Source organism: Cervus elaphus, chromosome 26 (genome assembly GCF_910594005.1).
Source record: "Cervus elaphus chromosome 26, mCerEla1.1, whole genome shotgun sequence".
Taxonomy (NCBI): Eukaryota; Metazoa; Chordata; class Mammalia; order Artiodactyla; family Cervidae; genus Cervus; species Cervus elaphus.
Window position 1 is genome coordinate 13,372,103 of NC_057840.1, and position 13,218 is coordinate 13,385,320.

At 38.2% G+C, this 13,218-nt stretch overlaps 1 protein-coding gene across 2 annotated transcripts in view; it reads right to left on the reverse strand.

The window, feature by feature from the left end:
- Window positions 1-1,827: 1,827 nt before the first annotated feature.
- Window positions 1,828-13,218, reverse strand: part of THEMIS (thymocyte selection associated) — a 198,104-nt gene continuing 186,713 nt past the window's right edge. For both annotated transcript variants that reach the window (XM_043888562.1, XM_043888561.1), the window contains one exon: window positions 1,828-3,668. In XM_043888562.1, coding sequence (XP_043744497.1) covers window positions 3,634-3,668 — 35 coding nt within the window. In that variant the 3' untranslated portion in view covers window positions 1,828-3,633. The remainder of the gene's footprint in view (window positions 3,669-13,218) is intronic.

The window sequence follows — 13,218 nt, forward strand, 5'->3', positions numbered from 1 at the left end:
GTAAACACTGTAGTTGAATGAATTTATTTCTTTTTTGGTTGTACAGTTCAGTAGGTATTCTTTTTCAATATACTGTTTCCATGATAGCTATAAAGAGTTTTAATTTTACACTCTTAATAAAATATTGGGCTTCCCTGGTGGCTCAGTGTTAAGGAATCACCTACCAATGCAGGAACCACAGGAGATGCGGATTCGATCCCTGGGCCAGGAAGATCCCCTGGAGGAGAAAATGGCAACCCACTCCAGTGTTCTTGCCAGAAACGTCCCATGGAGAAGCCTGGTGGGCTAAATGGGGTCGCAGAAGAGTCAGACATGTCTGAGTGACTGCACGCACACACACCCACACATTAAGTGGGGTTCCACTGTGAGGCAGTGTGGTCAGGGCAGGCATTCGTGTGATGAAACCCTGAGGGAAGTGAGGGACTGACCTGTATGGCTGTCTGAGCAAAGAGCTTTTCCTGGTGGAAAGAAAGCAAAGCAAAGGCCTGGAGATGACTGCCCAGTCCTGTTGGATGAACAGTGCGGTGGCCAGCATGACTTGGCAAGGGAGTGAGAGGACAAGAGGTCAGAGAAGTGACAGGAACAGACCGTGTAGGGCTTTGCAGATCATGTCACGAATTTTGGCTTTTACTCTGAGCGAGGTGGGAAGCAACTGTGGTGTGAAATAACCTGTCCTAATGAGATCATTCTCAGCCCTGTGCTAAGCAGGAAAGGAGCGCATGGTTACAAGGTTACTGCAGAAAGCCAGGAAGAGAGGATGGAACCTGGGCCTCAGCGGGAGCAGGAGAAGCAGTAGAGTCACACTGTGCAAATTTTTGATCATCAAACCAAAACAGTTTTCATTCTGTTGGGCTTGACTTTCTAGTATTCCAGCCTATTGGGATATATTCGGACTCCGACTCTTCCTTCCCAGGGATTTTACATACCCTTTTCCTTTTATTTATTTTTTTTACCCTTTTCCTTTTAGAAGCAGGTTGTAACTTAAGCCTTTGGATAAACATTCAAAAGTCTCATTAATATTGATTTTATCTTAAAACAAAATTAAAGTCTTGGTTATAAAATGCTAACATGCCTCAAAGAGCACCTTCCTGTCTTCATGTCTCACCCCCTTTCCATCCCCTTCCCCAAACTGTTTAATTTGTTAGCAAGAAGGCAGCATTGTTGGAGGTCTTGGTGTCTGTCTATGCAGCCCCATCATATCGTGAAATTTGATCATTGTGCTCAGCACTATGGGCTTCCCAGATGGCTCAGCAATAAAGAATTTGCCTGTGATGCAAGAGACGCAGGAGATGTGGATTCGATTTGTGGGTGAAGATCCCTCGGACGAGGAAATGGCAACCCAGTCCAGTATTCTTGCCGGGATAATCCTATGGAACAGAAACCTGTTGGGCAACAGTCTATGCGGTCTCAAAGAGTTAGACATGACTGAGTCAGCCCTCTAGGTCCTTGTTGTGGGTGGCAGAGTGAGGAGTAGGTACCGCACTTCTCCTGGCTTCTTTAACACAAGTAAACATGTTTCAAGCGTGCATGCCTACACGTGTCTGAATTTGTGATCCCGTGGACTGTAGCACGCCAGGCTCCTTTGTCCAGGGAATTTTCCTGGCAAGAACACTGAAGTGGGTTGCTGTTCCCTACTCCAGGGGATCTCCCCGACCCAGGGATAGAACCTGTATCTCTTGCATCTCCTGAATTGGCAGGTGGTCTTTACCACAGTGCCACCAGGGAAGGCAACACAAATAAACCTTTTCCTGAAGATCTGATTTCAATCCTAGTTAAAGAATATTCTATTTGTTACAAGACGATAGTTATTAAATATGACAGAGAACATACACACAAGCAAAACAAACTTTATTTTCAATCTCCCAAAATCTTCCATAGATGAGCATGAAGTTTATTACGTCTTTCAAATTCAAGAAAGCCAGAAACACAGTACAAAAAGGATTTGCATTGTTAGAAATGATATATATGATTTCCACTAGAAAGCTCTTGATGATTTATGACTGAACTAAGACATGCATTCTCCTGAATTTCTAATCAAAGAATTGTACTTACTAAAAGTATGGACATAATTGTTCTCATATAACAAATAAAAATACTATTTATTTTTATTTGAAAATTAACAAACTGGCCTGTGAGTTTTATGAGTTTGCCAAAATTGTTGAGAAAGGATTCTCAGTGGACTTCAATAATCAAACGTGGGGACATAATCTTTTAAAAGTTCTTCTTTTTATGGGCACAAACAATGGAAATAGATAAAGTGAAACATCAGAAAATTTCAGAAATCATAAATAACAACATGGTACCATATCAAATCACTAAATAATCCTTAGGGTACTGGAAATCAGGGTCCATTTCCACTTGAAAAGGAAGAAAATAAGGTACAGAGCAGCAAGCTAAGTCAGCATGTAAGCATTTATGAAAGATTGTAATTGTTTTCCTGTGGAAAAGTTGTTTCATGATTTGTCTTCAGAAACTAGTACTAAAAAAGCAAATGATTTCTATACATGATATAAAATAATTATGAGATATGAGATTACCTATATTTTTATATACAGCACAATCTATGAACCAAGTCCAAAGTAGGCCATTAAATTCCTGTATAATACCTGTATGGCTTCCTAGGTGGCTCGTGGTAGAGAACCCACCTGCCAATACATGGTTTGATCCCTGGATCAGGAAGATCCACTGGAGGAGTAAATGGTAAACCATCCCAGAAAATTCTTGCTTGGAAAATTCCATGGCAAAGGAGCCTGGTGGGCTATAGTCCATGGGGTCATAAGAATTGAACAAAATAGCACACACGCATAATTCCTGTATAATTCTCTGTCATTTCATTTTGTTAGAGGCAAAATAATGTTGTCTCTGTATACTTAATACATAAATGATACATAACTGAAATGGCTTTCCTCCAATCCTAATAAACATTTATCTAAAGGGTTATCTGGTCTACAGTACATAAATTAATAAAGCATATTATCAGATCTTTGGTGATATGGCAGTAATGAACTCTGTTTTTAAGGGACAGGGGAAAAAGTTATGGGAACTACCTGTAACTCAGAGTGGTTTTGACTGTCAAGTCTCTAACACACTTTTCACTATATGTTTCTAAAACTAAATAAAAATGTAAAGTCAAACTTATTTCCACAGCTCCAAGGGATTCACATAAGAAACCTGGCTATTTTAGATCATTCTCATATAATTATTTTTTGTTGTTTTTAACAATAGTGATGATAACACTAAAAAATGGCAAAACAAATTCTGAGGAAAGTGAAGATAGTTGGTGAGCTTTTATCCTATTTTAAATTGTTTTACTAAGAAACTGAAGTATAAAAGTAATTTCCAATTGCTTAATTGTCAGTAGTGGGAATAGAAACCACAAAAAATGTGCACATTAAATAAACATGTCCCTAGAAACAATAAAAAATACATGTAGATTTTGGCACAACAAAATAGACTATGAATTTTATACCCTAGGTTGCCCTTTAAGTTTTATCTGTTAAAAACTTTTAATGTTGTCTTCACCTTTGCAATGGCCTGGACTCCTTTCGGGGCTATTTTTTTCAGCTAGAAGGCTAGGGTTTGGTTTTACATTGCAATATTTATGTTCACTGACCAAGTGGCTTCAGTCACATCTCATTGTTTTTGATGTTCTTCAGTTTTGAGGATTTCTGTAAGAAAAAAATATTAAAAGGGATCCATCAGAACATGTATTAGAAATAGTCAAGAAAGAAACTATTTGCTTTCAAGTACTGTTTGTAGGACACTCACCTGCCTCTAAGTTTTTTGAGAACTGAGAACAAAATAAGAACCAAGACAAAACAAACAAAAAAACCAAAAGTCCAAGGAACTCACGTAAACCCTTCAAAAACAAAGTAGATATTTCTGTGAGATAATACATTAAATTTGTTAAGTGTCTTTCAGCTTACAAAGTGCTTTTCTTTGTGTTTTAGTTTATGCTTATAAAGACTCTTTTATCTGGTAATGTAAAGTGAAAACCTGACTCCAAGGTGAAGTTCAGAGACTGGCCTAGTAAGGGGCTAGAGCTTGATTGTGCTCTAAAAAATGTCCAGTTGCAGACCCATCACCTCAGCTGTGCCACAATGGCTATGCAATGGAGTCCAAATCTAGTGGAGGAGAAAAGGGTACCTATAACATTAAATGAAAAAAAGCAACAGGTCTCAGACAAAAACTGTACAATTTCGTTTCTAATGAACATGTGCACAGACTTGATGTTAAGACATCATGTACACCCATGGCCGATTCATGTCAATGTATGGCAAAAACCACTACAATATTGTAAAGTAATTAGCCTCCACTTAAAATAAATAAATAATTTTTTTTAAAAAAAAGACATCATGTCACACTCTCAAGGAAAGTAAGCTACCCTGCACTCTTTGTGTTCAGGGAAGATGGACGCTTCTTTGCATTATGGCTTTGTGGACCATGGGGCATAGGTGGTTTAAAAAAAATTATAATGGCATGAACTATAATGGTCAAACAGTAGAGACAACTGATCATTTCTTTCACTTGTTCACTCCTCGTTGTGCTAGTGATCTACTGTCCAGTGCTTAGCCTCGTGGACCTGGAGAGGAACACTCTGAGGTTGTTGGCCCAGAGCGTTCGTTAGCCTACGACTTCCTCCCTACCTCCCTTCCTGCCTCCCTTTTCCTCTTCTTCCTTCCTTTCTTCCTCCCTTCCTTCTTGCCTTCCTCTCTCCTCTCCTCCCTCTTCCTCTTCGTCCCTTCATTCCTTCTTCCTTCTTTCCTTTTCTACTACACACTGGCTCTATAACCTTAAGTAAGTTACTTAACCTTTATGTACCTTATTTCCTCATCTTTGAAAACAAGGCGGGTGGGGAAGGGACAATAATGTCTATCTTAGACAATAATGTCTAACCCTAGACAATAATGTCTAGGGTTATGACAAGGATCAAATGAGTCAATAAATGTAAAAGTTTCATATTTTGCAATAAAGAGGTTTACTATTTCATCAACTGTTACCTAGTTTTACTATCTGTGTAAAATATAAGGACAAAACATAGTCTGTGATCTCTGAGGAGTTCACAGACTAACTGGGAAAAAAAGAAAGAGGATGTCAAAGCAGAAAAAAGTGGAATTTCTCCACACATCATGTTAATTTCTCTAACAGCCTGAATTTATTTTCTTCCATCAACTTCCCCTCAGTGCTACGTGAGGCTGGGGGCTGGAAGGTGGGGTAGGATGAGAGGAAGATCATCTAGGCCTCATGCTCTCTTTGATTTCATTCTCTCTCCTCATCATCCACCATCCCCAACTGCTGCCTTTAGATTTTCATGTCTTCCTTTTATCACAAACAGCAATAAAACTACATACTGTGGAATATACATTATAGATAAAAGAAAACAGGATTCTTAGGCAGCATGCCCAGATATAATCCCCACTTCCACCACAGACTATCTTTGTGACTTTATCTGCAAAAAGGGATAACAACCGAATTTCTCCCTCACAGCCTTGCTTTTGATAAGGGGAGAGGCTGGGGAGGGCAAATGAAATAAATACACTGTAGTACAGAGAAACAACCTGAAGAACTCGATCTGAGTCCTGATTCTAAGACTTACTGGCTGTGTGTCTTGAGAAACCTCTGAATTCCATTTTCTTACAAGTGAATAAGTTTTGGTAACAATAACAGAATCATAGCATTGAGGAAACATCAAATGCAATAACGAACCTGCAAGTGTTTTGTAAAATGTAAAGTGCAACAGAAATATTACTTGCTATTACTATCTCATAGTCACACAAGCCTGTAGCTTGAAAGTTCAATCTGTCATCTTGACAGTTATTAGTTTCACTTTCCCTTGTCAGTAAACTGATTTAAGATAGTACAGAGTTAAGCAGAAAACTGGGAGGGGAGGGATTAAAATAATTAAATTATCTCAATATAAAATAATAGGATTTAAACTATCTTAGTTTTGGAAGGGACTCAGATGGTAAAGCATCTGCCTATAATGTGGGAGACCCGGGTTCGGGTTCAATCCCTGGGTTGGGAAGATCTCCTGGAGAAGGGAATGGCAACCCACTCCAGTATTCTTGCCCCCCCCGCCCAAAACAAAGGGGCTCAAAGAAATATTTGGGAATCCCAGGTGGCACAGCGGTAAAGAATCTGCTTGCGATGCAGGAGATGCAGGTTCAAACCCTGGGTCAGGAAGATCCCCCAGAGAAGGAAATGGCAACCCACTCCAGTATTCTTGCCTGGGAAATCCCATGGACGGAGGAGCCTGGTGACCTACAGTCCACGGGGTTACAAAGAGTCAGACACGACTGAGCGACTTCACTTTATAAGTTGCCTCTCTCTGCCTGATTTAGCCCCATCTTCCACCCAGGGCGTGAATCCCCTCAATGATGCCTGTGCTTTAATGGCCAGCTGAAGTTAAGACACAGCTGATTTCATGTTAAATAGAAACTTTGTTCTTTATTGAATTAAGTTACAAGAATTCTCACAATGTGAATGAACTGATTTTTCTGACAATTATTTAGGTTTTAAAATTCAAATTGATTTAAAGCCATCAAATCTTTTGGCATTCATCGAACACTCCTTTGGAAAATGTCACCAAATTAATTTGGAGGTGATGTTTCTTACCTTGAATTGAATACTGACTGATTATTTTTGAAAATTCATAATTACTTAGATGATGATGTTAACTGAGGGCTCTGGAATCATGTGCACTCAGTTCCTGGGAGTTCAAGCCAAATACTTCATCCACAGAAGAACACAGAATGAAGTTTTATTTTGTTTTGTTTTTCTCTCAAAAATGTGTTCTTCAATAGTCAGAATAGTTTTTCAACAGTCAACGTCTATGTAAGAGCAAATGACTGTTTAATTCACAAAATGAAGCTTTAAAAATATGTAAGATTAGATGAGAATTTTTTTTGAATGAGAGTATTAACGTCAAAGAAAATCTCCATTTCATCTGATTTTTGAGGAATCCAGTTCAGGTATATCTAAAAATGCTCTACATTCTTTTATAAAGCTGATTTTTCCCAAACAGTTAACTGAACCAAGGCTAGTCATGCCCTGCATTTTCCCTTTTGAGAACTTCGAGTGTCCATTTCCTCAAACTGCTCAGCCTGATGTTGAAAAGTAAAACTTGAAGTGACCACATCTACTTGCTCTAAGAAGCACTTGTTTGTGGAACTTTCTAGAACCTCTTCCAAACATCTTCAGCTGAATTTTCACCCATGTACCCTTCCTCTATTTACTTTCCTTTAGCATCTTTTGTAACTAAGTTATTGGTTGAGAGGGAAAAAAGCAAATGATACAAATTTATTCTTCTTCTCATCTGTGGTGGTTACAAGATATTACGTCATTTTTCAAAGACGAGTCTTAAACTCCTGGCAATTGTTTTTGCATGTTTGATAGGTGTCACACACAATCTGTCAAGAACAGAATGGGAGTCTGGGCCTCATTTCTCTATTCAAGAAATATTTATTGAGAACTGGCAGTAAGCCAGGAACTCTTTTAAATCTAAGGACAGAGCAAATGGGTAAAATTTCCTGTCCTCATGGAGCCCACATGTGGGGAAGATGGCCCATAATCAAAATAAAGCAGCAAAGTGTGCGGCATGTGAGATGCCATAAAGGAGGTCAGTAGACCCCGGTGAAGAGCTACAGTTTCAAATAGGGTGTTCATAGAAGGAATTGCCAAGAAGGTAATGGCTAAGAAGAGACCTAAATGAAGATAAAAGCCATGCAAATCTCTGGGGGAAAGACTGTGCCTCTTAGAGAAAACAGTCTGTGTTGTGCTGAGAATGGCTGCCCCTCACACTTCTGAGGAGCAGCTGGGAGGCCAAGGTACCGAGAAATGGAGAGACCCCTGGAGGATTCTGAAGAAAAGAGTTACATGATCGGATTAAGGTTTTAAAACATTCACTCTGGCTGGCCTGTTGAGAATGGAGGATACTGAGGCAAGGGCAGAAGCAGATTGACTAGTTAGGAAGCCAATCCAAGAATCCAGATGAAAGGTGATGATGGTTTGGACAAAGTTGATGGCAGTGAACTAGGTAAAAATAAATAAATAAATAAATTCTAGATACTGTTGGAGGATAAAGCCAATAGGAATTGCTGGTGGAGTAGGTGATGAGAAGGGGAGAAGCAGAGACAGTCTGTTCTTAATTTTCCTACTGTATTACCTTTCAAAGCGTCATCAGACCTCAGTATCACAATCACCTAAAAACATGTTGAAATCAAATTAATGACTGTTCTTTCTTGAGAACCTCTGAATCAGACTCTCTAGAGCAGGGGTTAACAAAGTTTCCTTCTAGAGGGCCAAATGGTAAAAATTTTAGGCTTTGCATATGGTCTTAGTCAAAACTACTCAGTTCTGATGATACAGCACAAAAGCGGCTACAGACCATGTGCACATGAATAAGTGTGGCTCTGTTGAAGTAAAGCTTTATATAAAAATTGAAATTTGAATTTTAGGTAATTTTAATGTGTCAGAAAATATTTTTATTTTTCAACCACTTAAAAGTGAAAAAACAAATATTCTTAGCTTGAGGGCAGTACAATAACAGGCAATGGGATGCATATGACCCACCAGAGGTTGTCAGCACTACTAGAGAAAGAACATCCCAAGACTATGTATTTTTAACATGCTCACTAAATGACCATTTTATGTACAAGAACTTAGAGACTCACTGAGACAAATTTTCAAAGTCATCTGTTCCTTTTTGCTTTGCTTACTTTATTGGCCAAATTAAAGATGGGCCTTGTGAATGAAATAAAAACCAAAATTGATTGAACTAATGGGTAAAAGAAAGTCCTTTGCCAATAAGAAAAAAGGTTAGGGAAAAAAGGGAAAGGAAATTTAAAATAAGGTTAGAAGTTATTAATAAGGAAAATTAGGAAATTGGGGAGAGGCTCAAAAGCTCATTATTTTTAAGAAAACTCTATAGTTTCAAAAAATGCATTTACCATTAAAAAGGATCAATTAATGATGCGCATATGACTCTATAAAGATCCACGGCAAAGATCAACATACAGATCCAATCCCTTGTTCTACCCAAGTTGAGACACTGTCACTGGTCATTAAGAAAAGTCTCATTTTGCCGTGTGAAAGAATGACACTTTTCTCTGCTCTATGCACAGAGCTCCCGTCTGCTGCAGGAGCCCTGCATCCAGTCTCAGTTATTGTGAGTTTATACTGTGGCATCTTTTTCCTATTTTATCACAGAAAAGTGATGAATTTGCTTTAACTGGTTTTCTTTATAGTGTTACACAAAAATTATAAAACCACGTGGGGGAAACAATAAAAAAGTGAATGTACTTAAACAGATTTGTTAGTTGTAGTCATACTACTGAAAGAGTGATCATCCTGGACTTAAAATAATTGCTTTTGTTTCTTCATCTTGTATCTCTTTATCTCTGCTTTGCTGCCACCGTCTTTGCTGACAATCTTCTTTGTCTCAAGATTTAATTCACCAAAATTTTGTTTCTGAGACGTAAGCAAACAGAAATTGACAATTTTAGAGAAATAACTTTTAATAAACTAAAACACAGTTTCCAACCTGAATAGATAGGCCTAAAACTATTAGCAAACACCTTTCAATTTTCTAAGAACTGATTTGTGGGGAAAAAAAAAATGTTCATAAGTATCTAGTGAGCATCATGAAAAGTGTGAGTGATGATGAGAAGAGAAAGGAAATGAAGAGTAAAACTTCAAACAGGCCATCTCAATAAGGTGTCTTCATCTCATATGCCTAACTCCTAAAGCTGAAAGATATATTTCTTAAACTCTAATAGATTAACATGTGACATGGTTACAATTATGCCACACTAGTCAATATGCAGTAGGTACTAAACGAAGGCTATGATAGTATGAATAATTTTCTAGTGTGCCAGTCTCATTATATAATTTCACACGAGGCAGGCATTTTTATGTTTATTTTACAGATAAAGAAATCAAATCCCAAATAAATTCAACATTCTTTGAATCAGAATTCAGTTTTGGGTGGCAAAGCCTGCACATTTCCTCTATACCCCACCATCTCGCAGAATGTTTCCCCAGTGGATAATGTTCCTACTCAGGCACAGTCTGAGGAGAGAATGAAGTGGAGAGAAAAGAAAACAAAAAGGCTGCATTGCCTGGAGAACTGCTTTTCCCTTTCAATATGGTATATAGTTTTGCTTTTATAATTAACATTCTGCTGATGAGATCTCCCATTGGTGAGGGCTGACAAGTCAGATTTTCCATGAAGAGCAAGCACTGCAGGAAATAAATTAATCTCTAGGGAAGAAGAGGGGCAAGGCTGTCAGTACTCACACAACTGCCTAATAGGAAATGACGTTTCAGAATTGTTCAAGGAAGGAAATGACTGTGGATTCTCCTTCCAGTATATTCTTCAACATTTAAACCTTCCAAAAAGAGGGAAATATTAACAGGTTGCTATAAAAGGAAGAGCAGACTTATAATGTTTTACTTTAGGCTGTCAGTATTCCTAAACTGAAAACAGTATTCCCTAGAAATGTGAGGGATGTTCTACTGGTGTCATTATTTTGTTTATATTATGAAAAATCTACACTGATGTTAAGTAGAAGGACAAAAGATATACCAGATTTTTGGATTACCAGTTTGAAATTATCCGATATCTTAAACAATGATTTTCTAGTCTTTAGGAGTAAAAGTAATTATTGTGCTTAAAATTACATATTATCTAGAATAACAATGAATTATTGAAGTCTGCGTTTAATAAAATTGAAAAACAAGGATATATTTTATTATTTCTAAAGTGCCTACCTCTAAATAACATATATTCAGTCATTCAGTCAAGGTCTTTAAAATGGAACTCTTACCTTGTTTAATTCTCAAATAGTTTTATAGAGAAGTTCCTATGCTTTGATTCCCAACATATAAGTAAAGTCTGAAGTTTACAGTAAACATTAACGTTGAATTAAAGCTCAATATAAAGAATTCTTTATCTTCTTATAAATCCATTCTTTCTTTCTAGCTTCTGCCATGACCTTAATGAAAGCTTTCCCATGAAACTTGTTTCCTCTTATCTGTTTAATTTACCATAAGTATGTTTCTAGATGTGGTGAATCATTTGTATGTGAGTCTTAACTTGGAAAGTCTTAACTTATCATAGTGCCGTGACTATGATATCAGAAAAGATCATCTAATCACATGCTTTTAGAACTGAAAGAACATCAAAATGACCTGGGGCATCTCATATTTTGATGAGGAAAATATAATTCAGAAAAATGAAATGTCCTGTGACAGTCTGTACAGCGAGGATGCATAGCGCTGGGACTAGACCTTACTGAACCTGTATTCTGTTTTCTGGCCCAGGGGTCTTCTCACTACTTGACTACTTGGAGGATGAGTTGTGGCTTGGGTTTAATATAAAGATGTAGGATAATTAGAATATAGTTGGAGCTTCAGAAGCAAGGAAGTTCCATTAGAGAATGTTGATCAGGAGAGTATAAAATTTACTCAATAGAGAATATTTATGTAGGATAAAACCAAATATATAAAGAGAATAAAAGAAAACCATCTTTCTGTTTAGCCAGTCAGATCACCAGAAGCAATCTCTGCAATTAATGTGTGACCTACACAATAACCAGATCCTTCTCACAGCTAAATGATAATCCTCTGATACCAAACAACTTTGCCCTGGGCTGAAGGAAGCCACCTTGCCCAAAGTCATGTCCCCTTTCCAAAGGCAGCTGAATCCAATGATGGACTGAAGCAGGGGCCATGAAAACCTGGCCCCCTTGTCCTAACACAGGACAACTCAGAAGAGCCACACCAGTTCCACAGTTCCCTGTGCCATCAGCTGAGGTCTTTCTTGTGACTCTACTACGATTTCTTTTATTTATTATGATTTCTATTACGATGACTTCTCTGTCCAGACCCGCTTTCATTCCTCAATCTATGTGTTGTCCCACAAAGCACTTCTCAATAAACTTTCCATATGCAAGTCCACCCTGGAAACTGGACGTGAAGCAAGTAGCTCAGAACAAACATTTGCTCTTAACACATGTCATCTCTTCAAAAACACTGCTGCCACTGATTAACCAGGGAAACTGGACTCTTCTTGAGCTACTGCAGCTGAGGTAGGGGGCAGGAGGGGTCCTTTAGGGAGGCTCAAGGACTCCATGTCTCTGTAGGATCGCATTGCTTCAAAGATTCAGAGGATTCAGTGACACATCGCCAAAAGATTCCTAATCACTTTCCATGTACATAAGATTCATAGAGGCCATGAAATTCCCAAGAGGATAGAGTTCTCAAAGGGAAATACTATGGACAGAAACTCGGAGACTATAAGAGCCATACCAAGTGGTCAGAGCCAGCACTTTGCAAAATATACTGTCAGGAGGCAAAATTTTTCTTAGCCATCAACTCATAAATATGCAGACATTAATTATAATAGTCATAATTCAACTGGAGTGTATTATGTACTATACTTACTTTGGGCTTCTCCGCTGGTGCTAGTGGTAAAGAACCTGCCTGCCAATGTAAGAGACTTAAGAGATGCGGGTTCAATCCCTGGGTTTGGAAGATCCCCTGGAGGAGGGCATGGAAACCCACTCCAGTATTCTTGCCTGGAGAATCCCATGGACAGAGGAGCCTGGCAGGCTACAGTCCATAGCATTGCAAATAGTTGGACAGGACTGAAGCGGCTTAGCTTGCAGGCATACTAATTTTAACCTATTTTATCTAATGTAGTCATTGAAATAGCCTGTAGGATAGCACTATTATTAACCCAATTTTACAAATAAAGAGATAGAGATGTTAGCAAATTGTTTGTGATACACAGCTGGTGAATGCAGTAGCCAACGTTTAACGTTTAGTCTTAGGTTCAGAATCCAAAATTTAACTACGTAATCATCCTACTTTCAGAAAACTGTTCTTCTGGTAATTTATGGACAAACAATGTGCAGACTTAATAATAATGTTCCCTAAATAAGATACGGGCCTTGTCGAATAGCCAGAGTGAATCGAAGATCCAGAGAGGAAGGTCACCCTTGAGATCTGGTGAGGTATGTTCATGTTTCTTAAGTGAAGAGGAGCTGGGACTGATAGCACGGATCCTGTGGTAGAATCTCCTGTGTTCCCGGCCACAACAGATCAAACCCTCATTATACAACGTGTTCAGCTATTTAGAGTAAATCTTCTAGTTGTCTGTAGTGAATTTCAAAATAAATAATTCCCTTTAGTATAATTATTAGATACAGATCTGAA